This window comes from Tripterygium wilfordii, chromosome 8, assembly GCF_013401445.1.
Source record: "Tripterygium wilfordii isolate XIE 37 chromosome 8, ASM1340144v1, whole genome shotgun sequence".
NCBI classification, from domain to species: Eukaryota; Viridiplantae; Streptophyta; class Magnoliopsida; order Celastrales; family Celastraceae; genus Tripterygium; species Tripterygium wilfordii.
Genome location: NC_052239.1, coordinates 2,853,618 through 2,881,279, shown reverse-complemented (window position 1 = coordinate 2,881,279; position 27,662 = coordinate 2,853,618). Strand labels below are relative to the sequence as shown.

At 37.2% G+C, this 27,662-nt stretch overlaps 3 protein-coding genes across 5 annotated transcripts; all 3 read right to left on the bottom strand.

Moving 5' to 3' along the window:
• Positions 1-112: 112 nt before the first annotated feature.
• Positions 113-11,259, bottom strand: LOC120004503 (endoribonuclease Dicer homolog 1). 2 transcript variants are annotated; one of them, XM_038853859.1, is made up of 20 exons: positions 9,715-11,259; positions 9,491-9,604; positions 8,741-8,951; positions 8,116-8,510; positions 7,806-8,037; positions 7,108-7,280; positions 6,906-7,028; positions 6,661-6,821; positions 6,346-6,579; positions 6,089-6,239; positions 5,821-6,003; positions 4,144-4,305; positions 3,965-4,060; positions 3,258-3,883; positions 2,763-2,863; positions 2,438-2,634; positions 1,442-2,359; positions 1,134-1,298; positions 633-1,006; positions 113-540 (listed from the first exon to the last, which is right to left on the bottom strand). In XM_038853859.1, the coding sequence occupies exons 1-20, from the start codon at positions 10,816-10,818 to the stop codon at positions 363-365; spliced, it is 5,898 nt and encodes a 1,965-aa protein (XP_038709787.1). In that variant the 5' UTR covers positions 10,819-11,259; the 3' UTR covers positions 113-362. The 2 variants fall into 2 exon arrangements, with proteins under 2 accessions (XP_038709787.1, XP_038709788.1); XM_038853860.1 differs by having other exon boundaries at positions 2,438-2,631.
• A 7,895-nt stretch (positions 11,260-19,154) lies between these two features.
• Positions 19,155-21,691, bottom strand: LOC120003761 (NAC transcription factor 29-like). The gene is made up of 5 exons (XM_038852835.1): positions 21,616-21,691; positions 21,345-21,510; positions 20,960-21,225; positions 20,309-20,443; positions 19,155-20,197 (listed from the first exon to the last, which is right to left on the bottom strand). Exons 2-5 carry the CDS (start codon positions 21,508-21,510, stop codon positions 19,499-19,501), a joined length of 1,266 nt encoding a protein of 421 aa, XP_038708763.1. The 5' UTR covers positions 21,616-21,691; the 3' UTR covers positions 19,155-19,498.
• Positions 21,692-23,997: 2,306 nt separating this feature from the next.
• Positions 23,998-26,640, bottom strand: LOC120003220 (NAC domain-containing protein 19-like). Of its 2 annotated transcripts, XM_038852103.1 has the most exons (5): positions 26,512-26,640; positions 26,236-26,401; positions 25,851-26,116; positions 25,198-25,332; positions 23,998-25,086 (listed from the first exon to the last, which is right to left on the bottom strand). In XM_038852103.1, the coding sequence occupies exons 2-5, from the start codon at positions 26,399-26,401 to the stop codon at positions 24,385-24,387; spliced, it is 1,269 nt and encodes a 422-aa protein (XP_038708031.1). In that variant the 5' UTR covers positions 26,512-26,640; the 3' UTR covers positions 23,998-24,384. The 2 variants fall into 2 exon arrangements, with proteins under 2 accessions (XP_038708031.1, XP_038708030.1); XM_038852102.1 differs by having other exon boundaries at positions 26,236-26,620.
• Between the last annotated feature and the right edge of the window lie 1,022 nt (positions 26,641-27,662).

Below are 27,662 nucleotides of genomic sequence, written 5' to 3'. Positions count from 1 at the left end.
TGAATGTTTATCTGAGATTGAATGTTTTCAATGTTTTGCAAAGTAATCATTAATGATACCATGCCTTTTATAAACCAAATAATTGCAAACTATTGTAAAGGCAATACTAACAAGCTGAAACCACAGGACAACAGGTATTCATTAGAAATTTATCTTTCTACAATGGCATCACACTCAGCAGCCTACATCTGCACCATACATTTGCAGAAAAGAAACATCCAGTCTGCAATAGATGTTGAGAGTACTCTGATTCTCTAATGGTTAAATATGCTGAAACTTGAACTAGTTCTCTCAGAGGCAATTAGTAATAATAAATCTTATCTATAAAATTATAAATAGATTGGGGTGCAATCACTAAGATATCAGGAGTACAACTGATTCAATAGTTCCAACAAAAGAACAGCGGCGGAATCCTTTGCTTTTTTGACGCTCGGCATTGGCTCTCCCACACATTCATCAGTCCATCCCCGATCGTTCGTATTAACACGAACAGCAAAAGTAAACCTCTTTGCATGTGCAGGGCCGCCCTCATTTATGCACCTTCAAAAAATGAGAGAATTTATTGGATTAATGAACATTCTCACAGATTAATGGCTAATAATTAGCACAAATACCAAATACAGCTTCCATACCTATATAAAGGCATAGGCCAATTTCTCCGCAAGCATATATCATTCAAGGTTTGTCTGGTAAAGGTTTGGTTGCTGTTCTTCTTCTTTTTCCCATCCTCATCGCCCTTCTCCTTAGCTTCAGCTGTTTCCTTCTCTTTTAAAGCAGCTAATGCATTCCTGGCAGCTAGTTTCTGTGCCATCTTCTTTTGTGGATTCTGAGCAATTCCGACCTGGACACCATCAATAAAGACTTCGACAGTCGCAAGATTGCCACTGCGAGTTGCTTTATATTCCAAGCCCTCGGCCTGTTGCTGGCACCGTTCTTGCAACTCCCTTACGGGGTGCATCGGAAGTGTTTCTGGAGTAACCATTGGCTGTAAAAGGGGTTCAAAAACCTGCGAATATGGATCATAATACAGTAACTTAATATCAATATCAACATTCCTTGTTACCGATTCAGGGCAACTGACAAGTAAGGGAGGAGGGAAAAAGCCAAACAAAGCTCTATGGACCAACACTAACCCTCCAGACAGCTCCAGTATCTCGTCCACTATCGAGAAAAATAGCACCAGCAATAGATTCAAAAATGTCTCCGAGAACTTTAGGAGCTTTGCAATCTCCCAAACCAAAGGAGTTGAAGCCCGGCTTTGATAATTCATTTTGAACTTCCTTTACAAAGTCCCGGATCTGGGGGGGAAGACAGAAAACCAAAAAAACACACGTCCTCAGAACCGCAAGGAAACCTTGTCATCTTAATCAGAAAGGCAATGAGCACATGAGGGTGGGCCACACTGAGCATAAGTGAACAAGATAGGTATAGAATCACTGACCTGCTTTTCTAAGGCACTTGATCCATGTCGAAGATGCACATGAAGCTTATGTTTGACAGCAACACGAGCAAAGTTCTCATTATTGACAGCAGCAGCTCGCAAGTCAGTCAATCGACCTGGGGGCAGATTTGTATATGTGAAAAACAAGTGTCTTGTAATGAGATGATCCAAGACAGCATCACCAACAAACTCCAATCTCTGGTAGCAGGAAACTCCAGAAGATGGCCGCGAGGCATGAGTAATGGCCTCTACCAAGAAGGCTCGGTCTTTAAACTTAATGTTTAAGGCACCTTCCAGGGCATCGAAATCAATAGTCCTTAGTATGCCTTCTGGAACATTGGCTGGCTTTGGGGTACTCTCTATCTGTTCTGGATCAAACTCTATCTGAATCCCAATCCAATTCATTAGGTGGTTAGCAGCAGTCCTCCCACCTTCAACATAATAAACTCCAATCAATGCTTCAACAACATCTGCCAATGTCTTGCTGGAGAGGACTCGATAAGAACCTGAGTCACTCTCAACCTCGCCATCTTCCATTTCGTCATCTTCGTACCCATCATCATGGTGATTAACCCCTGTATTTTCCTCTGCATGGGATCTCTCCTGATCAAATAAGGAGTCCTTTTCTTTGGTATCCTCATCATATACGGGCAGAACGCCAGGGGCAGCCCATCGAGATGGAGCAAAGCGATCTGCCAGAATATATGATTGCAGTCCTTTATTCAAGGCATACTGGTACAAGATCATGTTACTCACCATTTGTTGCCTCATCCTGGTGAGTTGACCCTCGTGTTTCTGGGGATATTTGAGAAAAAGAAAACGGCTGACAACCCATTTCAGGTATGCATCTCCCAAAAGCTCTGCCCTTTCATAGCAGAATGTCTCCTGGCATGAAGCGGCTGTCAAAGCTTCCAAGATCTGAAGTTAAACACAAACATGTCACTTGCTAAATAGCTTAAAGCCACTTAAAAATCTATCACCCAAATATCAAAGTACCTTTGAAACAGGGACAGGATAATTAATAATGTCCTTGAGTTGAACAGCAAGTAGCATGCTTTCAACTCTCCTCATTATTGAGGGCAATCTCTGGGCTCCTCGAACAAGTGATCCAGGAAGTGGATGTACAAAACACAGCTCAGGGGGAAGAAAGACATAGTATGTTTTATCAAGAGTCTCTTCAGATTCACCATCTACTGTCACACAAGCAAAGTAGGTAATCCACTTATCTCTGTAAACTAAAAATCGGGAGATAGCAACGACAAAGTTTCTTTCTTTGACTCTTCCTATTGGTGGTGACAGAAGAAAGAAGAGGAAAACACACCTTCTGAGTGTTCGAAACGTGGAGATAGGAGATTCTTGCAATATGAAACTCCGCGTCCTCTTATTAAAGGTTGCTGCTCAAAGATCAACTCAACACCATACCTGAAAATTATATATCAATGATTATGTGCCTTTCATTGCGGTTGGAGAAAGAAAAGCTTCTTTGATCAATTAGAAGTCAATAATTACTGAATGGGAGTCACAAGGAACAAGGTTTTACCCGGCCCATGCTTTTAACCTAGTAAACTAATTCTTTCATTACTTTCATAAATAGGGAAAAGTTTTTCCTTCTTCCCGCACAACATCGAGGTGCATTGAGCCTATCAACTCACTCAAATCAAAGCCTATCAGTTAACTAAGCTCTTCTAAGTATCAACATTACTACTACAAAATGCAGACAATGGACGTAGATATGCATATATGGCCATGCAGACACTAATACATACACAGAAAGAAACTTCGTGTCTACAACATGAAACAACAATATTTATCTTACTTTTGCCTGTAGTAATCAGCGTATGAGCTGTACTCTAGAGGGCCAAGATAGCCCTCTTTCCTGGGAAATGAGTTCTCTGCAGTCATATCATATCTTATGGAATCCACATAAAATCTCTTCCCCGAGTGAGCAGCTGTTACAATTCTCCCTATTAAATCTTCCGCATTGTATGCAGTATCAGCCATCATCAATTTGCCTTTGGGAATCTCAAGTCTTTTCAATTCAAAATCATCCCGATTAGGCACTAATCCAGAAGCTTTCACAACATCAAAATGTGCAACTGCTCCTCTGATTCCGTAAGTGGGATGGGCTTTCTGTCCAAAAGCCATTCCATGACGCAATTTCCCAAATCCATACTCCCTTCTATCTCCACCCAGTGTCCGCTCATTTGTGCCAAGGTAAACATCTGGTCGAGCTTTTTGAAGGGGATTGCTCCATGCGTCTGTTCCAATAATTTTTTCAACCAGATCCCAATCAATTTCTTTCATGGGACCTACAGATTTATCGCCAACAACAGGGACAAACAAATATGCCTTTGCAGGATCCCAAGGAGTAGTGGAAGGTTCAACATCCACATCCAACACAATGCTCATTAAACGTACATGGAATGTTTTAAGGGATGCCAGCTGCACATAAGCGAAGTTTCAGCAAGAAGTAGCAAAAAAAAGAAAGCGACATAACCATTACTCAATTTATAGCCAACCAACCTGACTTTCAGTAATATCTATTGGACCCCTGAAGACAAGCGATGCCTTTGTGATCATGGTTCGAGCGATAAATAAATCCATCGACATCGATAAGACCTATAAACAATTACCCTGATCAAAAATGAAAACTAGATAGTAGATACATTCAAGTTGCAAGAATTTAACATAAATTACTATACCTCTGCATCCAGCTCATTGCCAAAAAGTACTGCTAACTCTGAAACTTGATTCAAGAAAGGGTCTTTTGAAGAACCTTGATTTACACATTCAACAGCATACATGTACAGATGAAACGATTTGGAATGGTCGCGATCAGTTCTTCCGCATAAGATCCATTCTCCCTAGAAGACCAGAGAGATTTTAAAATGTGCAACACCAGATAATGATTAACTAATGGAGCGCTTAACCAAAGTTTTTAGCATCATCAACGACAATATTCGTCATAAGTTGAGTAACAAAGCAATTCATTAAAGCTCTTAGAAAGAGAGAGAGAAACAAATGAGCGGAGCAAATAGGACATTCATCGAAAGGAACTTACGATCTATGTATATTAACATTACCATTCACAAAGCTACGCGTCCAATATGTTTAATATTTCAGTAAATGCTTTTTTCCTTTACACAAAGACTGCATGGTTAATATCTTGGTTGAATAGTTCAGTATATCCTTACATCATCACTCAAAAGAAAGTGTGTCATTTATATAAAACTAGTAAACAAATATCCTAATAAATAAATAAATGACCAGCAAGCATGTGACATGAAAATACGAAGAAATTTTTTAGAACATCTTATGAAGCTGGAAACAAGTTAGAATTACATAAGTTAGTGAATAATGATGCATCACATCAAATATCCTAATTACCGTTGAAAAAAAGAAGGTAACTCCAGACATAAAATCATAAGGTTGCATGGCCCTTTTCCAATTGACATAACAGATATTTAAGATCACATGTAAGTTGCTGAAATTGTTCCCAGTGAATAGTAAAGAAGGCTAGCAGTGGATTTTACCAGTAGTCTAGGAAATTGTTTGACAAGTTGCTTTACACAAATACAACCTGATCTTACATTAGAAGGATCATTAGTTATTGCACATTCTAGGTGCATGCACATTTATCCCTCACTTTAAAAGACGTTGTTTTTCTGTCCCTCCCCTCTAAACAGAAGAGGAAAAGGGAAGTGGTTGTTCTTTCCTGTGTTCAGGGATGCATCACAAATACAGGTAGAAGAAATTCCCCCTTTATGTTACTACTTTTTAAATCTCTGCCAAACAAAAAGGACAAGGTAGAGGTCTAGAGGATATGCTTTATTGTTTTATTAATGCTAGTTAACTACCAGCATTGAAAGGTAAAGTGGAAAGCTTTGAGAGTAAATATAGCCTTATGTAAAATATTTCCAACAAATAGTCATCAGAAAGTCAGAAACAAAAATCAACTCAAATCCCTCAATTGTCAAGAAATGGCGGAAATCGAAAAATCATGTAAACCCAAACACTCTTGGCATTCCAAGTTTCGATAATTTTCCATGCCCCAGCAAAACCACTTGATTTATCTCAAAGCCATTTATCAAAATACACTTTTCATCACAAGAGAAAAGACCTCAAAACAACCTCAACTACGCATCTGTGGATTAACAATACAATACAATCCATGAGTTAAACAACAAACACCTTCAACCAACATTTTATCAAAAAAAAAAAAAAAAACCTTTACCCAAAAATGTTTGGAATCATTTTATCGTTCCATTTCTTCCTCGATCAAAAGATAGTGTGGAAGGTCCAATTGCAAGTTTCAATTAGAAATTAAGAATAGATAAAAACAGGCAGGAAAACCAAGGTAAAATAGAGAATGTGCTAACCTGGAGTATACTAGCGACACCTTCAGGATAGAACTCTCTATGCCGAGCAGTCCCAGGAAGTGGGTCGCCTTCATCGTTTTCATCAGCTTTTTCTCTTTCTTCCCCACTACCTTTGTCTGGCAAGAGCATGTCAGTAAATGCTCCCATCTCATGGAGCTTCTTGCAAGCAGCCAAGCAAACAGCCTGTGCAAAAGCAAGACACTAAACCAATCTTTCTCAAAAAGAAAAGGCTAAAGCAGGAATGAATGTGATGATATAAGTAGCATGCCTGTTGTGCAAGATGCAATGAACTGCATACAGGACCGTCAAGCTTTTCAAAAGGTACATTGGAAGGAAGTTGAAGCTTGCATGAATATTCCGTGGGGCCACCTGGCTTCTCATGCTTCTCCATAATAAATTCAGGACGAAGTATGGAATACCTGGAGAATAGGTGAAAGGCAATTGAGCACTCATATAAAATCCTCCAACAAACAAAAACATTAAATGATATTTTAAAAAAATAGAGCTAGATAAAAAAAAAAGGACCTGTCACTGGGTAGCTGAGAGCAGTAGAAATGGATGAGTCCAACAGCAGAATTTAAGCTCACTACAGCCCCCGTCGACTCCACCTGGTACACTGGTCCTGCTACCATATCCACTGAAATCAACCTTGAAGTATCCTTGAGGTGACTCAGGTCAGTCCTATCAATTGCCTCTTTTCGCAAGGTCTCCTCGCTGTTCCTCGCATTTCTCAAGAATGCTTCATGTGACAAATTTCCCCTGAAAAACATATGAACTGCCAATGATTTCATATCTACTACTAGTTGAGAGATGGTGGTAGTCAGAGACTTAAAGAGTTACCTCTCAATCATCAAAAGATAGTCTGACCCAGGTTTTCTTGCCCTACCCCTAGACTGAATGTATGCCAGAACAGTCTTTGCAAGATCAAAGCGAATGACAACATTGCATTGCCGAATATCAAGCCCTTCCTCAGCAACGCTAGTGGCAACTAACAAAGTTACCTGCAAAACAGATAGCATTCACTCACAATCACGCTAATTATTTCAGCTACCAATAGAATTTAGCAAGGATGGCATTAGGCATACACGACCGTCTCGAAATTTGGCAATTGTGTCTTGCATTTGGCATGCACGCATTTCCTGGCTATTGTTGTGCCCAATCAAGCTTGCGGACCTAACAAATCTAAGTGATGGAAGCTCCGCAAAGACCTGCAACGCTCAGCAATGTTGGAAACTTCCACTGACAATTTAAACAACTAAACCCAAAGAAAGTCATAAATATATTAACCTTTGGAAGAACTAGAGCAGCAACAACACGCTCAACGAAGATGATTGCACGGAAATCCTCCTCATACTGATACTTGAGAAGTATTTTAATTAGAGACTGTACTTTTGGAGTCACTTTCCCATCAGCTACAGCAGCTCCTATTATCACGTCTATATGCTCCCCACCAGAAACAACTAAAGCACAAGGAAGAACACGAATCACACCAGCTATAAGATGCATCAAGTGACTGAAATAATTAATTCTAAGGAAAAGGGCCGTGGAAATCAATGCCACTATTCTTAAACATCAAAGACTCAGTGATGATTTTCTTTTCACATTATTACGGTTACAGAATATAATAGGAAGAATCGGATTCCATTGTTCAAAAGATTGCATAAGGCATTAAACCAAGAAAAAATAAATAAATAAAGTTGCTTTGCCATGATACAGCTTCCCTAAAAGGTGCTCCAAGACAAAAATACGACTGATTGGCCATTTATCCCAGGGTAAGATGCGTGGTTCGCCTTACCAGGAATGACAAAAAATGGCCAAGTAGTACTAATATTATTACATAATCATCTGCCCTCTCCATGTAAACAAATATTCAATTTCCAAGTAGTTCAAGTATAAAGTTCACTAGCTGTCCAAACCACACAGAAAAAATAAGGCAAAACTTGGACTTCACTTAAATATAACCAACAAGAATCAAGTTGACCCACCATGACTATCAGGGAGCTCTCCCTCCTCTATCTCATTGGGGTCAAACCCATTTTGAGTGGTGTCATTCTCCACATCAGCAACTTTTGTATCCTTCTCAGAAACAGCTCCTTCTGTTAATTGGCATTGCAATAGAGAGACAACCTTACTCAGGTAGGTTTCTTGAAACTTGACATCGAGCTGGTAGTTTGCCCTCTCATCACATTGTAAAGCTGTCAAAAAAGATTGTGCAACCTGCAAAAACAAAAACCTGTCAAATCATTCTGGCGAAGATATGTCAACTAAATGAAAAGTTCCCTGCAAAAACAATACCTTGTAAGCACACCATTGACCCAGTTCACCAAGTGCATAATTAATAGCCCGTAATTTTTGGATTAAATTAGCAGCTCCATCACTTTCTGTTCTTTCAGATACACCATAAACTTGGCGTAACTCTTCCTTGGCTCCGGCATCTCTTGCTCCCATAAATTGCCATTTACTTTTTCTAGAGCTTGATTGAGCAGCTTCTTCAACTGCCACTTCCATTTGCTTTATTTGTTCATGAAGGGACCATAAGCTGGCTGCCTTGTCATACTCCACCACAATTTCAGAAGGCATTGGTACATGTTTTTCAAGTTCTCTGCGGTCTTTCACAGTACAAACCACAGAATCTAGTTTGCTTTCAAGATTACGAATCTTTATCGCACAATCTACTTGGCTTGAAACTCCTAAGCAAAACAAAATCATCAACAAAAACAAAGTAAATAAATTCCCAATGAAAGAGGAAAGAAGCAGGTTGTAGGAGTGTAATTGACCATAAACATTGATCAAGAAGAATCTTCCAGGAAAATTAATAGCTTGCGAAGAACCAACAGAGTTTTCTAGTGAAAGGGTTACCAAAAAACAAAGTTTTCTACTTAAAAAAACAAACACAATGCCCCAGATTCGATGACAATACCCTTTAAGTTAACAGGAGAAGCTGTCATTCCAAAAACAGATGGTCTCTTCTCCCTTGGTGTTGTATGATAGAACTCAGACATCACTAGAGAATATGGATGTTTCTTCACTGCATGATGACATTCATCAAGAATGAGGAGATTGATTGCTTCCATTTTAATAATGCTGTGTCTCAAAATATTCAAAAGAATCTGAGCTGTCATCACCAAAACCTGCAGGTGGACAACCAGAGATCTATCATAACAAAAAAAAATCGACAATCAGGGAACCTAAACGTACTTACATTGGAGATAGAAGGATTTACAGTTTAGGTAACAGGAATCCTAGCCATAACAAACGCAAGAACAAACACGGAAGTTGCTACAGAGTAACAAGAATTCAATAGTCCCGAATATGATCCCGACTAATTCTTGCAAGTCAAACCAAAACTTCCCCCGGACAATGTAAGAAGGAACCAAAGGGTTTCAAGTAGAAAAACCAGTTTCTACAGAAAATGCTATAAGATAAATAAATGGTCACCCCATATGCCAGGAAAAAATCACACAAGCTTATTGGTGATAACTTTACAAGCATTTCAAGAATAAATGGCTCCACAATACAAAGGAAAACATAAGTAAAGTGCTTTTAGCCTTTATATTGGTGAGAAGGTTATGCCTGATCCATGGCATTGCAATGGCAGCAATTGAAATATTTTAGCTTCAACACTCTAGAACAAATCAAATATTACCATACCAGACACTTTAGGAGCTACCTGTTTTGTTTCAAATTCACGTTGCCACCTTCGTGCATCCCAGAAATCTTGACCCATTTCACCACAATAATGGCCAACTTGGTAACCAGTTTGCTCGCGAATAACATCAGCTTGCTGGGTACAGAGGAGCAAAACAATCAGGAAAAAAAAAAAAAAAAAACTCTCTAGATTAAACATGTACCCTGAAAAAGATACACTCGTTAGCGATACAATGTCTGAAGTACCTGATAAACAAGAGGAACCTTAGGAACTAAAAACACAGCAAGCATTTTCTTGTGTTGCTTCTGCAAATCGCTGCACACACTTCGGATGAGAAGAACAGCAATAAGTGTCTTCCCCGCCCCTGTTTCAAGAAAAGCTATGGTGTTTTTTTTCTTGGCCTGTTCAAGGACTTCCAACTGGTATTTGCGGGCATGTTCCTCTGGGAATTTTTCCTTAATCACCTCAGGTGCATTCTCTATCTTCCCATTGCATTCCTGATTTTTCTCATTGTTCTCCTTACTCTCCTTATTCCGTTCTGCCTCCCAAGTCCCCAAACGAAAAACCAACTCATTAGAATCCCGTTCTCTCTCCCAAAATCCCCTCGATTCTCTATCTCTCCAATCCCTATCTCTATTGTCCCTTCTACCACTACCACCATGTCGATCTCTTCTCCTAATATAATTCATGTCCCTCCTATCAATCTCATCCCAATCACGCCCCCTCTTCCTGCTTAAACATCTCTCCCTATCTTTGGATTCTTGCTGCCCTCTACACGAATAACGCCACCCATTGTTATAACTACTAATTCTAGCCCTTTTTTTGCATATGTCCTCCTCCCTATCAATATTTCGATCTCTCAACAACTCGTCAATAGGCTTGTTCCCATTCTTCCGAGAATTATCAGACCACTTGTGCTCCCTTCTTCCATTGTCATTCCCAACATTTTCCATATCTTCATCCTCATTCTCACACTTTACCATCAACAGGTTTGCACCAACGGACTGTGAATTCGAGTTCTGAACCTTTACTCCCTCCATCTCATGAGATGAATCCCCAACATTGCAATCTTTAATTCCATTGGAATTCGCATCATCACCGATAGTAGTAATGTTGTAGGCATTATTGGTCTCACTGATTGGAGGAGGCAGACCACCTCCATTCTTGATGCTATCCAGAATGTGGTCGATTCCGCCAAAAAAATCATTATTAAGACTATCCTGATTGGATTCGTGAACAATCGACTTATCAAAATCCACAAAATCCCCAATCATGTCACATGAAATATCTTCATAGGCATCCAACCAATAAGACTGAGCAACCGCACCAGAAACCCCATCTCCCTCCATTAAATTAAGTAATCAAAAATCAGACTCAAAACAAAACACTCAATCCAGAACACTACAAGTACAGATATTGAAAGACAACAAAAATCAATAATCAAAATCAAAAATCAAAAGAAAGGGAGATGGGATCTTTCAATTTTTGTTGCAAATTAGTGCAGATAAACGCTTCGAAGCACAAAAGAAACCAAAAATCCAAACAAAAACACAATTTTTGAGAGCTAGGTTTTGTTCTTGGCCTATTTCTCTTCGCTCTCTCGTGCGGCCCTCTCTCTTCTCTCTCTTTATCTCTCAGTCTCCTTCAAAAGAGTTATATCCGCTGCCACTGCCACTGCCGCTGCTGCTGCCGAGTTTCAGAGAGTAGAGAGAGAAAGAAAGCAAAGAGTTCACCCACACAGATTTTGCTTGCTGCAAGTATCGCCGCTGTTTTACGGAAACCCACAGAAGACAGATGATTATATAAATATAATTATATTCCTTAATTTCTCCTTCTTTTTTTTTTTTTTTTTCGCTGACAACAGAAGTTAAGGCGGTTCAGTTGAGTTCCAGACTCGTCGAGCGACTTGTCTTAAAGCGGTGAACTGAAACTTTTTGAATACCCAATGAAGATTATACACGTGGTACTTGAATGTTGTCTGCACCTACGTGGATCTCCGTGAATGGTGGTCGTTTGGGGGGTTTGAAACTAGGCTCCAGATTGGATTGATGAGACACTGGTTGACACGTGGCAAGCTGGAGAACAACGACACCCATCATCTCACGCTCGTGGAGTTGTCTTTTAAAAAGGTACATACAAGAAAAGGGAAAAAACAAGAAAAAAGGGATTAGACTTTAGAGGATCGGTAAATATTTTAATTGGGAGCAATATTCTTGTACCTTCATGTTGCGTTTAGTCTAATTTATCATATTGTTAGTTTCGAATTTTGACCCATATTAAATTTCTAAAAAGATAAATTTATATGATATTGTTCTCAATTACTATAAAATGATCGGTATATTTATTGTGTTGTATTGTAGTCAGATGAGAATTTTTTTTATATATGAGTAGACGACTCGAATTTCGACTCATATTGAATTTTGAAAAAGAAAATTTGTATGATATCGTTTTCGATTACTAAAAAAAATATCGACAAATATAGTGGACCATAATGAACCGCCTTATTTATTCGACCATATCATGCTGAATATTATTATCATGTGAGATCTTTCTACATGGGGACCAACAAATTTAATTTTTTTCCACTCATTAAGAAATGTGAGGATATTTCAATAATTAAAAGCATTGATTCCAACACCATTTTAAGGAAATCCATATTTATATGTGTTACCATCCGACTATTAGTTTTAGATTGTAATGTGATGTTTTTAACATATAACATTTAATTATTGGATAATTTAACCAAAGAAAAGTGATTCGGTTGACAATCGATTGGATTAGATATATGTGTGTCCAATGTTCAATTCCAATGAGAAGCATATTTCTCAACCGATATTTAAAAAAAGGGTTAAGTGCAAATAGGTCACTCAAAGATAGGTCAGTTTGCAATTAGGTCACGCAAAGATAAAAATTTCAAATTGGGTCATTCAATGTTCTAAATTTAAGCAATTAGCTCATTCCGGTCAATTTCCGATTAATTTCTTGTCTGAAATTGCTGACATGTCAAAAAAATTTTGAAATCTAAAATAAAATTAAAATAGAAATGCCATGTGGAATGTAAAAATAATATAAATTTTAAAATAAAAGTAAAAATGATGAGTGGCATTATAAAAAGTAAAAGAAAAATGAAACAAGATCCCGAATGAAAAATGAAAAAAAAAAAAGGAGTCACTTGGGCGCAGATGCTGTCCAACCTCAACCAGAGCCATTGGGCGGCGGTGCCGTGGATCTGAAGCGGAGAGGAGCATAGACTGCCGCCTGAGGTAGCAAAGACTTCTTGATGAAGAGTGCGGCATCGACTACTCTGGAATAGGGCACCGCGGCCATCGTAAAAAAAAAGAGGAAAATTTGATCCTCTCTTTCTCTCTCATCCTCCCCTCCTTCCCGTCTCCGACCAAATTCACCAAAAATACTAGAAATTCAAGACCACCAGAAACAAAGTCCAAAATGCCTTACCATTGGGTTGAGTCCAAAGCAATCTTGAACTCACCATTATTGGAATGAATCATGGGTTTTGTTGAATCTACTTGATCCAGATCTGAAATATGGCGATGGGGAAGCTGGCTATGGCCAGGCAGGTCTGCATCTGGAGAGATTGTGGTACTCTGAAAGGCATGGCTATGGTGGACCTCGGGAGAAAGTAAAGGGATATGGTGACTAAGGAGTGGGTGGTGGCGGCGGGGCTGGGGAAAGACGAGAGAGACAAAGAAAGAAGATTTTTTTTCTTTTTTATTTTTAGAGTTAATATTTTTTTAATTCCATGTCATTTTGGTCCACATAAGCAATAAACTGACACCTCAACAAATTTCGACGACCAATTGATCGGAAATTGACCCACATGACCTAATTGCTTACAATTGAAATATTGAGTGACCCAATTTGAAATATTTTTTTTTGGGTGACCTAATTACAAACGAGGGTATCTTTCAGTGACCTAAATGCACTAAACCCTTTAAAAAAAATTATTGGGTAATTTAGAAGCTTTTATGCAATTAAAGCATCTTTAAAGGTTTATTATATATTTTATAAGTTAATTGGAAGTTCTAAAATAGACCTTTCAAATTTCTAAAATACATAATTTAGTGTACATTTGGTTCAATGAATGTAAATAACATTAAACGATGTATGAAAACAAAATCAGGTGTTTGGTAAATCAATTGAACATTATCTATAACTATAATGTATCTTAAAGTATGAATATCAATATTTTAATAAGTTTAAAATAACTATTATCAAGCGCGTTTTATTTTTTGACAACTTATAAACTAAGGTTGTGTTTGGTATCACTTCCAAAAATTTTGAAAACAAAAATAAAAAACAAAAACATAAAATTGAAACTTGTTTGGTTAAACGCTTAAAACTGAAAACAAAAACTGAAAGCACAAAACTGAAAAAAAAAAGTGTGTTTATGCTTTTATTTTCATAATAATGTAATATATCAACACCACTATATTTTTTATAACTGCAGCATTTGTCGTGTTTCACCATTGAAAACATCAGTAGAAAGAAAAAAAAGATAAGAAATAAAACAATAACCCAAAGTATATTTGATCATTGTCTGCATATCTCTTTGCAATTTGTAATCTGAAATCTTAAGGAAAGTACAACCTATAATAAGTATAGCTAGTTCTGTTTCCAAAACTTTTAAAAACCTTTTTTTTCTTGTTTTCAAAAATTTTGAAAACCTGTTTTTGGTTTTCATAAAAACCAAAACAGAAAATACAAACAAACAATATTTTTTGTTTTTATTTTCTACTTTTTGAAAACTAATACAAAAAACAAGAAACAAAAGTAATACCAAACATACCCTAAAGTTTTGCTTTTGCGATTGAAATACTTCTTAAATACTTTTAAACTAACAAGTAACAATCGCTTAATCAAAATACCCATGTCAACTTAGGTTGACATTATTTTGAACATGTATTTATTTATATCTTTTAAATTTTCAAATTGTTGAAGCATAGCATGATGAAGTGGAGATTAGGTTAACCAAGTAGGACGGTTAAATTTATGTCAATTTTTTTACAAGAAAACCGACTAAATTGACAATAATCGATCAATCAATCAAAAAATCGAGGAAAAAGAAGAATAAGAAAACTGATCGTTTTCTAGACTTTAATGGAAAGTAAGATGGCATTGTTTGACTTCAAAATAACTTTTTTGGGAGCCACTAGAAGCTAATGTATCGTATCACAAGGTGCTTCTGTCAACAAGTTGGTGAAAAACAGGGGTTCCAATAATTTTCATAATAGTCCAACCAATGCGAATATATATATATATACACACATACACGAATCTTAAAAGAAAACACACAGAGAAAGTTTATACTTATTCTGTTTATTGCATGATACTTATTCTATATGTAAATTGAGCTAATAGTCCATGGAGCATTTTTTGTAATGTAAATTACGATTAAGGCCCTCTTTTTTTAAAAAACAATTGGGCTCCACTATAAGAATTAAGATTTAGGAGCCCAAATAATGCGAATTTCAATCGAAAAGGGCCTAGAGTTTTCCAATTAGGAAGAGCCCAATTTCATTTCTAACGCTCTTTGTGGAAAGCCCAAGTATTCCACAGGCCACGATTCACGACCTTCATAGAACACCATAGTTATTTTTAGGGACTTTTGGAGGCCGGTACACTAGATTATACTTAATTGTAAAAAAGTGCAATCACTAAAACATCCTTTTAAAAAAGTACACTGGGGATCATCTTTTACCAAAATAACCTCAATTTTGATTTTCTCTCTCCACGAATTGTGATACAATAGTGATACTTTTAAATAGAAGATCCAATTTAGTGTTCAATTTATATTTTTGGCTCATAAAATGATGATATAAATGTTAGAATGTAAATTTGATAGCATTACATGTCTTTCTGGTTCAATTATGTCATTTTAGTGGATTTTTGATGTTCGTGATACTATAGTGATACATCTCTGCAGCTGTAAATGTTTTTCCAAAACGAGCAAGAGATGTACAAACCAAGAAAAGAAAACCAAGAAAGGAAAAGTAATTAGGAAGAAGAAGTATGCATATTGGTTCAATTGTATCATTTTAATGAATTTTTTGTGTTCGTGATACTATAGTGATACATCTCTGCACTTGTAAATGTTTTTTCAAAACGAACAAGAGAGGTAACCAAGAAAAGAAAATCAAGAAAGGAAAAGTAGTTAGGAAGATGAAGTATGCATACTAGTTTCATCATTTTAGTGGTTTTTTGGTGTTGGTGATACTATGGTGATACTATAGTGATACATCTCTGCAAAAAACGAACCAGAGTCCAGATCTGCAAAAAAACAAAGCACAACCCAGATTGAACAACGAAGCATAGTCCAGATCTGTCAAAAACAAAGCAGAGCAACTCGACGCAGTCCAGATTGAGCAACGACGAAGAAGGAGATGAAGAGAGGAGAAACTCGGCCAAAAACGGAGAAGAAGACAACGAAGAACCAGATCGAGAACCAGAAGAAGAAGAAGAAGAAGAAGAAGAAGGAGAGAAAGAATGAGATAACTTTTAGTAGAGAAGAAGGAGAGAAAGAGAGGACACACTAGAGTTGGATAGTTGGAGGGAGAATAAGAAGAAGAAGAAGAAAAAGAAAGAGGAGGGTATTGTAGGTATAAACTAAAAAATATCTTAAGTCAGATGACCAAATTACCCTTAAATTGCACTTTTTTACAATTTTAAAAATGTCCATGACCTTTTTACAATTAAGTTGTCTAAAGTGTTCTTACTACCAATTGTCCGTTATTTTTACTAGGGGTGGAAGTTCGGTTTAACGGTTCGGTTTGGAACCGAAAACCACGAAACCGAATATTTTCGGTTTGTTGTTTTTATAAACCGGACCAAACCGTTTAATATGTACAAACCGTTTTAAACCGAACCGAAAAATTCGGTTTGGTTTTCGGTTTTATCGGTTTAAACCGGTTTGGGCTGTTGTGATTGGGCCAAAAGAAGAAAATTGGGTCAAAAGAAGAAATCGGGCCAAAATAAAGAAACTGGGCCGAAAGCCCGAAAGACTAATTTGTATATATTGTTTTATATAATTGTTTTACTTATATAAAACTATAAAAATATTATTAAACCTAAATTACTATTCGGTTTTCGGTTTGAAACCGAATTATAATTTTTGAGACCGGACCGTAAACCGAAAACCGATTAACTTGTATTTTCTAACCCGAAACCGGACCGTAAACCGAAAAACCGGACCAAATGATTTTTTTCGGTTTGGTTTATGGTTTGGATTACGGTGTGGTTTGGTTTTTTACACCCCTAATTTTTACCCACAATTTTTGCTGCATTCTTCCCTGTAATTAACTTTCCAATACCCACTAATGCTTTTCCTGTTTGCGCGTCTACTCTTTGCGAACTTGCAATCGGGACGAGTAAAGCAAAGCAGTATCATGTATCATTATCTAATTCTGTGGCTGCCGCAACACACATTGAACAACCACAAACTCATAGCCGGCTCCTTGAGGAGGTCAGACAGGCAGTTGCCTAGGGCCTCTCATGGGAGAAACCTCACTTTTTATTAAGTTGTATAGCTTTTTAGGTGTTTATAGACAGTACAGTATACTTGCAAATTGATATAAAAAAATATTTTAATATATTGTTATTTAAGAAAACAAACTCATTAACCCAAACACAAAATGACACGCCATCACATATATAAAAATTAAAAAGTGTAATTCATTGACCTAGAATTTTGATTGCCGTGTAACAAATCAAATCCGAATCGTACAAGTGAGGCCCCTCCCTCATGAGTTATTTGGTTTAGCGTCATTTGGTTTCATTTAATGTAATAAATTTATAAGTTTGAGTTGCTTAATTTATTAGATATTGGTGATAATGTATGTGTGTTCTAATTATATTGCATTTTGGATTTATTAGATATGCTGTATTTCAGATTTATAAAAAAAAAAATTATTTTAGGGGATGAGGACCTCATTTTCTTAACTTGTATAGGGCCTCAAAAATACTAGAGACGGCCCTGCAAAAACTTGATTGCATAAACAATAATCTTTAAGAAGTAGTGTAAACTAGAGACGGCCCTGCAAAAACTTGATTGCATAAACAATAATCTTTAAGAAGTAGTGTAAATTAATTCAGTTTGGGTTGGTAACTTACGAGGAGGTAGTTGTCAAGGCTCATATTTTTTCATATAGCTATCTCGGCAATGACAACAGAGACTTGGTCATCGTAGTCGAGTAACTTGAGCTTGTTAACATTTTGGGTTCCCATTGTCCACCCTCTAAAAGGCCTAATAGAGGGTGGGAGTGTACCCTCATTTATACAAGTCACTAAGATCATTCCCAGCCGATGTGGGACTCCAACATAGCTTTAGGAAATGTTCGATGAGTTTTTCATTTGTTGGTAGAAATCTGAACCTTGGCATTCGTTTCAGATCTATTCTGCTCGACTCGTCATCTTACGCTAGCTCTTGATCAACTAACGGAAAAGAAGAGTTAGTGGCTGCAAACTACTAGTTTGGTGTAGGTTTCAAGGGATTGTTACCTAAGTAGAAGGAGAGTTACATATATACAGAGAGGGGGACCCACTCATGGGTCACTGGGGCAGGACCCTCTAATGACCCAACAAAATTTTCATTAACCCTAATATGGGTTGATGTGAAAGCCCCAACCAAAAAAAGAGGCCCAATGGCATTGACCTAGTCCACTAAACTATTATCCTAACTCACTAGTCCACCTAGATCCAACCTATTATTAATACCTCTTGTTTTTTGTCAGTATGTCTGATGTCTCTATATCATGTATGTGCATACATCCAGAGACCCTAGATAGTGATCGCAAACAATAGAGTGAAGGATGTACTTGCATACATCCAGAGACCCCAGATAGTGATCGCAAACAATAGAGTGAAGGATGTACTTGCAGAGTTCGTAAACAACCTCCACTCTCTTGTTGTGTTTTTGTATTTATGGTGTATATTCGTGAACTGTGAACCCATGACATAAATAACTCAATATTTTTTGTGTTTTTGTGTTTGCAGTCTATATTTGTGAATCAAGAATGCATCACATAAAATACCCCAAATTTTTTTTCTTTTTTTTTGTGTTTTTATGTTATTGTTTTGAAGTATTATTATTGTGTTTTTGCTTTTGCGATCTTTCTTCATAAATCGTGAACCCGTGACAAAGAGAATTCTAATTTTTTTTTTGTGAGTGTGTGTTATTGTTTTGAAGTATTATTAATATGTTTTAATATTTGTGGTCTATATACATAAATCGTGATTCCATGATATAAGAAACCGAAAAAAATTTATGCCTACAATGATCCTAATTTCTAGGAAGCTGCGAATGAGTGAATGATTGAGTGAGAGAGTTCAATACTAAATAACGCAAATTGGCTTTCTTAGTCTTGATGTGTTGGTTGGTGTCTCTATATGCTGACTCCTTCCTTAATACGTTATTAACTGCTAAGGTCTATATCTAGGACTAAAATTAGTTCTTTATCAAATAGCACAACTGATTTTAGTTGGGTGCCTTGACAGTAGTTGTGGGTTGCCCCTGCCCCTTTCAATTAATGGAAGCTATGGTCCACACCTCTTTCAATATTTTTAGAAAGCAAAGGATGCCTTGACAAGAGGCAAACATAAACAAGCAAAGAGAAACTAGTGTACAATACAAGAGGAACTTCCTTTATAAATACCAATAAACATAGCACACAAACTAAAGAAGTAAAATTACATAGAACACATCCTGTTCAAGTAGAGTAGTCATTCAACAAGGCTGACTACATCTTTACACCCTAAATAAAACTAATCACACTCAAAAGCATTACAACCGATAACTCTCAAAAGCATCACACTTTATTGAAGGGAATGCTATGATGTTGCACGATATCATGTCGTCCATGAGACAAGAACGCAGGTTCGCATGGAAACAACGACGATGATGATACACCCACATCCTTGTCTCATGAAGGACATGGTATCGTGCCACATGATGGACATTCCATATGTTGTAGGGTGGGCTTTCCATAGGTCCTACGTGTTTCTGCTTATTTTTCTCTATTTTCGTGTGTAGGAAAAACATGCAGAAGTACGCTCAAACCACTGAGGCCAATCCGAATCACTATAGTTTGTGATGAATTCGTCGATTACTTCAGCGTCACTCATATCCTTAGCGGGCAGACTTGCTGAATATTCTGATGGGCTGGAGTCACTAGGGGCAATTTCCATACTTTTGGGATAAAGGTGTATATCCTGAATGGTAGGATACGAGCTCACCATCTCTGAGATCATGTCTTGCTGCCCACTAGCGCCAAATTGAGGCGACAATAGATCATATTCATCAGCAACACAATTTTTTTTTTGAAAATTCTCATAAGAGAGCCCCTGCATCATTTGCGTCCCCCACAAAAATCCATCTGCCATTGCTCTGACTGCTTCAGTGTCATCGCTATCCCCAATATGCACCAATGACTCTGATGGGCTGGAGTCATCAAGGGTAGTGTGCATACTTCCACTGTAGTATTGTGCATCCTGGATAGCCTGATGCGACTTCACCGCCTCTATGTTGTTGTATTGCTGATAACCGGAGCCAAATTGAGACAATGGCATAATATAATCATCAATAGCGCCATTGGTGTGCTGATGATAAACATTAGAAGGGCCCTGGCTATAGTACAACTCTGGCAGCTGAGCTGTGGGGGAGGTGACACCCTGCTTGTAAGAGTTCCGGAAATCTTCCTCAAATTGTGGGTCTATCTGAAATAAGATTCATAGAGCACCAAGCATTAGCTTTGAAATTGCAACTCGTGCACTTTGTGATTAAGTTGATAGTAGACAGATGATAGACAAAACAAGGAGTTTCCATACCTCTGGCAATGTGAAATCTGTACCAGGATTTTCAACTTCAGAAGCCGAGTCATGACCTGGTTCACTTTCATCGCCTGATGAATTGAGTCTCTTCCTGGGTGTTTTTTTATGCAAGCGGGAGATGACATAATCCGTCTACACAAATTGAAAGACCAATAAGTTGAAAGGCAAGCATGCTTGAACATAAAGACCAAAAACAGAAACTTCCTCGAAAACTAACGTCATACATCAAAATTACTCCCCACTTGTCATATATTTAATACTATTAGCAACAAAGACTTTTGATGATTACTCGAAGTCTCAAACAAAATTCCTACAGTATTCAGTACACTCGTAGAGAACACAACACTCACTACAGATGCTAATGAACTGGTTGTCATATGATGCTGTGCATGAGCATTGGTCATGGTAATGAGCAAGTGCCATGAAATATGTTTTGCTTCAGAACAAGAATCATATTGGAAAATTGCATAACATAAAATTTTGCCTCCTCTCAGTCTCCCTAGATGGACTAGACACAAAATCCAAATAAACAGAAGTAATTAAAAGGAGCCATAGAGATGAGAATCATACACCCACAGCAAGTAGATCACAAAACACCAAAGAAAATGAAAAAAAAAAAAAAAGAAGGAAAGAAAAAGCGTAAAATACCCCATTGGAGGAAGAGGGATTCAGCTGATATTCGTGCATGGTCCATTGAGTCCAGAGTGGGTCACGCACACGACCTTCATAGAAAACCAAAATTCTCTTGATACCAAGGACTTGGTTCTTGGCTCTGTTCTTGATCTCCCGTGGCTTGCCGGTCACTTTCCAGTAACCAGCCCTTGTGACCCTGTTATTGTTTCCACTCTTTTTATACTTGCGATCTGGACGAGAAAAGAAATACCATGTATCCTGTGATGGTATCGCCGCCTTCTCTACACAGAGCTCGCAATTAAATTAAAATTAAATTTTCAGATGCAGATACTCCAGAGGAAAATAAAAGGAAAAAACCCTAATAACAAATTAGGCCTGATCGGACATAAATGGTACTTACTGGGTAACTCCCACGGCTCGTAATTGCAAATACCACCAATATCTGCAATTGCAGAGACTTTGTCATCATTGCCACAGATCTTATTGCGTAAGTAATAGTTGACTAGCTGTTCCTCAGTCGGATTAAATCCGAAACCTGGTGTTTCCATGTCTTCTGAGCTCGTCATCTTCAATTTAAGTTGAGATGAAGCCAAAAAGAAAGAAAAAACAAACACCAAAATTAAAGAATAAAAAGGAGAATACAAAAAGAAGCAGTGAAAGAGAGAACTCACCGTAGAAGAAGTGATACTCGGCAGATTTGCGATCGTAGTAGAGAGAGTGAGAAGAAATAGTTGCAGTTGAGGAAGGATTTACTCTGAGAGTGGGAGTGCGAAGAAGAAGAGTGTAGTATGAGTCTATATAGAAGGACAGGAGACATTTTTATTTTCTTTGGTATATTTCTTTTAAGGAAACCCTCCTAACACGTTGTCTGAGAAACGGAAAGGCTAAGCAAACGAGTTTAGTTTTGGTTGGAATGGTAAAGTTGACTGTGGTATCAGGTTCATGTAGCAATTTCTGCGTCATTTTTTGGTGAGCTTTATTAATATCCCAGTTTGTACTAATCACACCCCAACTTTGATCTATTTACCTTTAATCATATGTTTTTTCTAGGTATAGGATTAACACACCCTCCCCACTCCAAACCAAACCAGACTTGCAATCTGTCTATATCTATGATATCCAATTCTTGATCTTCATAATCTACCCGACATCTTTCATCTGTCCTCATCGTTTCCAAATAGCTCATGTGGATTCTCTCGTAATTTTATAGTTGCTTTGGTGTAGATTTTGGAATTGTTTTGGTGTAGATTTTGAAACTGTGTTGTGTAGAATTTTGAAGCTGTTTTAAACAGATTTTAGAGCTGCTTTGGTGCAGATTTTGGAGCTATTTTGGTTCAGATTTTGGAGTTTTTTTATGTAAATTTTAGAGCTGATTTATACAGATTTTGAATATGTTTTGGTACAAATTTTCATTAACCCTAAATATGAGCTAATGTGAAAGCCCCAACCAAAAAAAGAGGCCCCACTGGCACTGACCTAGTCCACTAAACTATTATCCTAACCCACAAGTCCACCTAGATCCAACCTATTATTAATACCTCTTGTTTTTTGTCAGTATGTCTGATGTCTCTATATCATGTATGTGCATATCTCTAGAGACACTAGATAGTGGTCGCAAACAAGAGAGTGAAGGATGTACTTGCAGAGTTCGTAAACAACCTCCACTCTCTTGTTGTGTTTTTGTATTTAGGGTCTATATTCGTGAACCGTGAACCCATGATATAAATAACTCAATATTTTCTGTGTTTTTGTGTTCGCAGTATATATTTGTGAATCAAGAATGCATCAGAGCATTCACATTGGTTGCAATAAAAGTTGATCTGTATGGAAAATAGCGAGTGAAACCGATAAATTTCATGAAAAACCTGTGTACATTGGTATCTGTAGTAAGTCTGAGAAATCCCGATTGACCCCTTCTGATGCAATAACACTGGCGAATCAATAGGGTGATCTGAACTCAATTTAATAATAAAATAATCAAAAAAGTGGACCACAATAAATTCTCGAAAGGTGGACCTTAATGAATTCTCCAAATTCACACATATTGGTTACTTTTACTTTACTATTTATTATTTTTTATTAATATTTTTAATTTTCGAAAAATATAATATAAACTCCATTGTATTTGTTAAACAATTAAACTTTTGCTTAAAATCAACAAAATTTTTTAATTTATTATAAATTATTTATTATTATTATATTTTTACGAATTATTTTGTCTAAAATTAAAAAAATTAGAATATATATTTGTTAATATTATAATTGTTACTTGAAATAATGTAATATATATCAGGAATAATAAAATAAGACGAAACTAATATTTTAATACTATAGAGATTTAAAATAGAGATATTGATGCAGTGATTATTGAATAGAGAATCTGTAAACTGTCAAAAAGTGGTATTTTATAGATAAAATAGAGAATCTGTTAAGAGATAACAATGTGAATGCTCTCACATAAAATACCCCAATATTTTATTTTATTTTTTGTGTTTTTATGTTATTGTTATTGTTTTGAAATTTTATTATTGTGTTTTTGCTTTTGCGATATTTCTTCATAAATCGTGAACCCGACATAGAATTCTAAATTTTTTTTTGTGAGTGTGTTATTGTTTTGAAGTATTATTAATACGTTTTAATATTTGTGGTCTTTATACATAAATCGTGATTCCATGATATAAAAAACCCAAAAAAATTTGTGTCCACAATGATCCCAATTTCTAGGAAGTTGCGAATGAGTGAATGATTGAGTGAGAGAGTGCAATACTAAATAATGCAAATTGGCTTCTTAGTCTTGATGTGTTGGTTGGTGTCTCTATATGCTGACTCCTTCCTTAATACGTTATTAACTACTAAGGTCTATATCTAGGACTAAAATATTAGTTCTTTATCAAATAGCACAACTGATTTTAGTTGGGTGCCTTGACAGTAGTTGTGGGTTGCCCCTGCCCCTTTCAATTAATGGAAGCTATGGTCCACACCTCTTTCAATATTTTTAGAAAGCAAAGGATGCCTTGACAAGAGGCAAACATAAACAAGCAAAGAGAAACTAGTGTACAATACAAGAGGAACTTCCTTTATAAATACCAAAAAACATAGCACACAAACTGGAGAAGTAAAATTACATAGAACACATCCTGTTCAAGTAGAGTAGTCATTCAACAAGGCTGACTACATCTTTACACCCTAAATAAAACTAATCACACTCAAAAGCATTACAACCGATAACTCTCAAAAGCATCACATTTTATTTAAGGGAATGCTATGATGCAGCACGATATATGTCATCCATGAGACAAGAAGGCGGGTTCGCATGGAAACAACCATGATGATGATACACCCACATCCTTGTCTCATGAAGGACATAGTATCGTGCCACATGATAGACATTCCATATGTTGTAGGGGGGTTTTCCATAGGTGATTGCTACGTCTTTCTGCTTATTTTTCTCTATTTTCATGTGTAGGAAAAACATGCAGAAGGACGCCCAAATCACCGAGCCCAATCTCATCACTATAGTTTGCGAAGAATTCGTCGATTACTTCGGCGTCACTCATATCCTTAGCGGGCAGACTTCCCAAATATTCTGATGGGCTGGAGTCACTAGGGGCAATTTCCATAATTTCGGGGTAAAGGTGCATATCTTGGATGGTAGGATAAGAGCTCACCATCTCTGAGATCATGTCTTGCTGCCCACTAGCGCCAAATTGAGGCGACAATAGATCATATTCATCAGCAACACAATTGGTTTTTTGAAGATCATCATAAGAGAGCCCCTGCATCATGTGCGTCCCCCACAAAAATCCATCTGCCCTGACTGCTTCAGTGTCATCGATATCCCCAATATGCACCAATGACTCTGATGGACTGGAGACATCAAGGGCAGTGTGCATACTTCCACTGCGGTATTGTGCATCCTGGATAGCCTGATGCGACTTCACCGCCTCTATGTTGTTGTATTGCTCATAACCGGAGCCAAATTGAGACAATGGCATAATATAACCATCAGTAACGCCATTGGTGTGCTGATGATAAACATTAGAAGGGCCCTGGCAATAGTACAACTCCGGCAGCTGAGCTGTGGGGGAGGTGACACCCTGCTCGTTAGAGTTCCAGAAATCTTTCTCAAATTGTGGGTCTATCTGAAATAAGATTCATAGAGCACCAAGCATTAGCTTTGAAATTGCAACTCGTGCACTTTGTGATTAAGTTGATAGTAGACAGATGATAGACAAAACAAGGAGTTTCCATACCTCTAGCAATGTGAAATCTGTACCAGGATTTTCAACTTCAGAAGCCGAGTCATGACCTGGTTCACTTTCATCACCTGATGAATTGAGTCTCTTCTTGGGTGGTTTTTTATGCAAGCGGGAGATAACATAATCCGTCTACACAAATTGAAAGACCAATAAGTTGAAAGGCAAGCATGCTTGAACATAAAGACCAAAAACAGAAACTTCCTTGAAAACTAACGTCATACATCAAAATTACTCCCCACTTGTCATATATTCAATACTATTAGCAACAAAGACTTTTGATGATTACTCGAAGTCTCAAACAAAATTCTACAGTATTCAGTACACTCTTAGAGAACACAACACTCACTACAGATGCTAATGAACTGGTTGTCATATGATGCTGTGCATGAGCATTGGTCATGGTAATGAGCAAGTGCCAGGAAATATGTTTTGCTTCAAAACAAGAATCATATTGGAAAATTGCATAACATAAAATTTAGCCTCCTCTCAGTCTCCCTAGATGGACTAGACACAAAATCCAAATAAACAGAAGTAATTAAAAGGAGCCATAGAGATGAGAATCATACACCCACAGCAAGTAGATCACAAAACACCAAAGAAAATGAAAAAAAAAAAAAAAGAAGAAGGAAAGAAATAGCGTAAAATACCCCATTGGAAGAAGAGGGATTCAGCTGATATTCGTGTATGGTCCATTGAGTCCAGAGTGGGTCACGCACACGACCTTCATAGAAAACCAAAATTCTCTTGATACCAAGGACTTGGTTCTTGGCTCTGTTCTTGATCTCCCGTGGCTTACCGGTCACTTTCCAGTAACCAGCCCTTGTGACTCTGTTATTGTTTCCACTCTTTTTATACTTGCGATCTGGACGAGAAAAGAAATACCATGTATCCTTTGATGGTATCGCCGCCTTCTCTACACAGAGCTCGAAATTAAATTGAAATTAAATTTTCAGATGCAGATACTACAGAGGAAAATAAAAGAAAAAAACCCTAATAACAAATTAAGCCTGATCGGACATAAATGGTACTTACTGGGTAACTCCCACGGCTCGTAATTGCAAATACCACCAATATCTGCAATTGCAGAGACTTTGTCATCATTGCCACAGATCTTATTGCGTAAGTAATAGTTGACTAGCTGTTCCTCAGTCGGATTAAATCCGAAACCTGGTGTTTCCATGTCTTCTGAGCTCGTCATCTTCAATTTAAGTTGAGATGAAGCCAAAAAAAGAAAGAAAAACAAACAAACACCAAAATTAAAGAATAAAAAGGAGAATACAAAAAGAAGCAGTGAAAGAGAGAACTCACCGGAGAAGAAGTGATACTCGGCTGACTTGTGATCGTAGTAGAGAGAGTGAGAAGAAATAGTTGCAGTTGAAGATGGATTTTACTCTGAGAGTGGAGTGGGAGGAAGGACAGTGGAGTATGAGTCTATATATAAGAGGAGACATTTTTATTTTCTTTTGTTTATTTCTTTTAAGGAAACCCTCCTAACACGTTGTCTTGAGAAACTGGAAGGATAAACTAAGAAGTTTAGTTAAGGTTGTAATGATGAAGTTGATTGTGATAAATACGAGAGGTATCAGGTTCAAGTTGTAATAATTTCTACGTTATTTTATTTCTTTACATGTGTCAAAGGCTCATGAGAGGCTTCCTTCGCACAAACTTCGACCCGATCGTGGAGGGGGATTGGTTTACAGCTTGAGTTTTGAGCTGACTCAATTGTCTAGTGCGAGTAGAGCCCACAACTTTATTAATTATGATGTGGAAATATTTTATCCGTCCTATACATATTCTTTTCTTTGCGTTCCAAGAAGTTTCCGATTGAACAACTGCGTGCTGGCTACTTCATTGAAATAGCTTTAAGTTATTCCTTTAAGGTCACCTTCAAGTTATAGTAGAAATGCCTGGTAACAAACAAACTAGTGATTTTCCAGGAATGATGAATTTGGGAATCAAAGTCAAGAATTTTATCAATACAAAGCCAACCCAGTTATATTATCATATACATTTTCAGGAATTCTTTGTTCTTTATATGCATCACAAGAGTAATATGTTTCTTAGAGATTGCACCACTCCAAGGAGTGAACTGAACAGAGTATAATTCTTCTGTCATTATTTTTGCCTTGAATGATATAAAATTGGACGAGTGATGTAGAATATTATCACTATAAACAGAGTATAATGCCCTTAAGACAGCCAAGTGGGTATAAATTTCGAATCGTTAGAACAATTCACACCATGCTGACGAGTATAAGACCGGATTGAAACCCATATGAGAAAAATGATGCCCCTAACCCCTTTCCGAAAATGGACAAGCCCATGAAACTAGAAAACCCTACAAAAATACTCTCAATTGGTTCGAACTCCCAACCTCAGTGTCATTCACTCTAAACTCAAACATATAATCAACTAAACTCAAACATATAATCAACTAAGTTATTGCTCCGTGATTTATA

Coding starts and splice junctions, on each gene's coding strand:
- LOC120004503 (XM_038853859.1), bottom strand. CDS start 10,818: ATGGAGGGAGATGGGGTTTCTGGTGCGGTTGCTCAGTCTTATTGGTTG. Junction 7,281..7,805: donor AGAGCTCCCTGATAGTCATG/GTGGGTCAACTT, acceptor CTTGTGCTTTAG/TTGTTTCTGGTGGGGAGCAT. Junction 4,061..4,143: donor GCAATGAGCTGGATGCAGAG/GTATAGTAATTT, acceptor AATTGTTTATAG/GTCTTATCGATGTCGATGGA.
- LOC120003220 (XM_038852103.1), bottom strand. CDS start 26,401: ATGACGAGCTCAGAAGACATGGAAACACCAGGTTTCGGATTTAATCCG. Junction 26,117..26,235: donor CGAGCCGTGGGAGTTACCCA/GTAAGTACCATT, acceptor AGCTCTGTGTAG/AGAAGGCGGCGATACCATCA. Junction 25,087..25,197: donor CAGATTTCACATTGCTAGAG/GTATGGAAACTC, acceptor ATCTTATTTCAG/ATAGACCCACAATTTGAGAA.
- LOC120003761 (XM_038852835.1), bottom strand. CDS start 21,510: ATGACGAGCTCAGAAGACATGGAAACACCAGGTTTCGGATTTAATCCG. Junction 21,226..21,344: donor CGAGCCGTGGGAGTTACCCA/GTAAGTACCATT, acceptor AGCTCTGTGTAG/AGAAGGCGGCGATACCATCA. Junction 20,198..20,308: donor CAGATTTCACATTGCCAGAG/GTATGGAAACTC, acceptor ATCTTATTTCAG/ATAGACCCACAATTTGAGGA.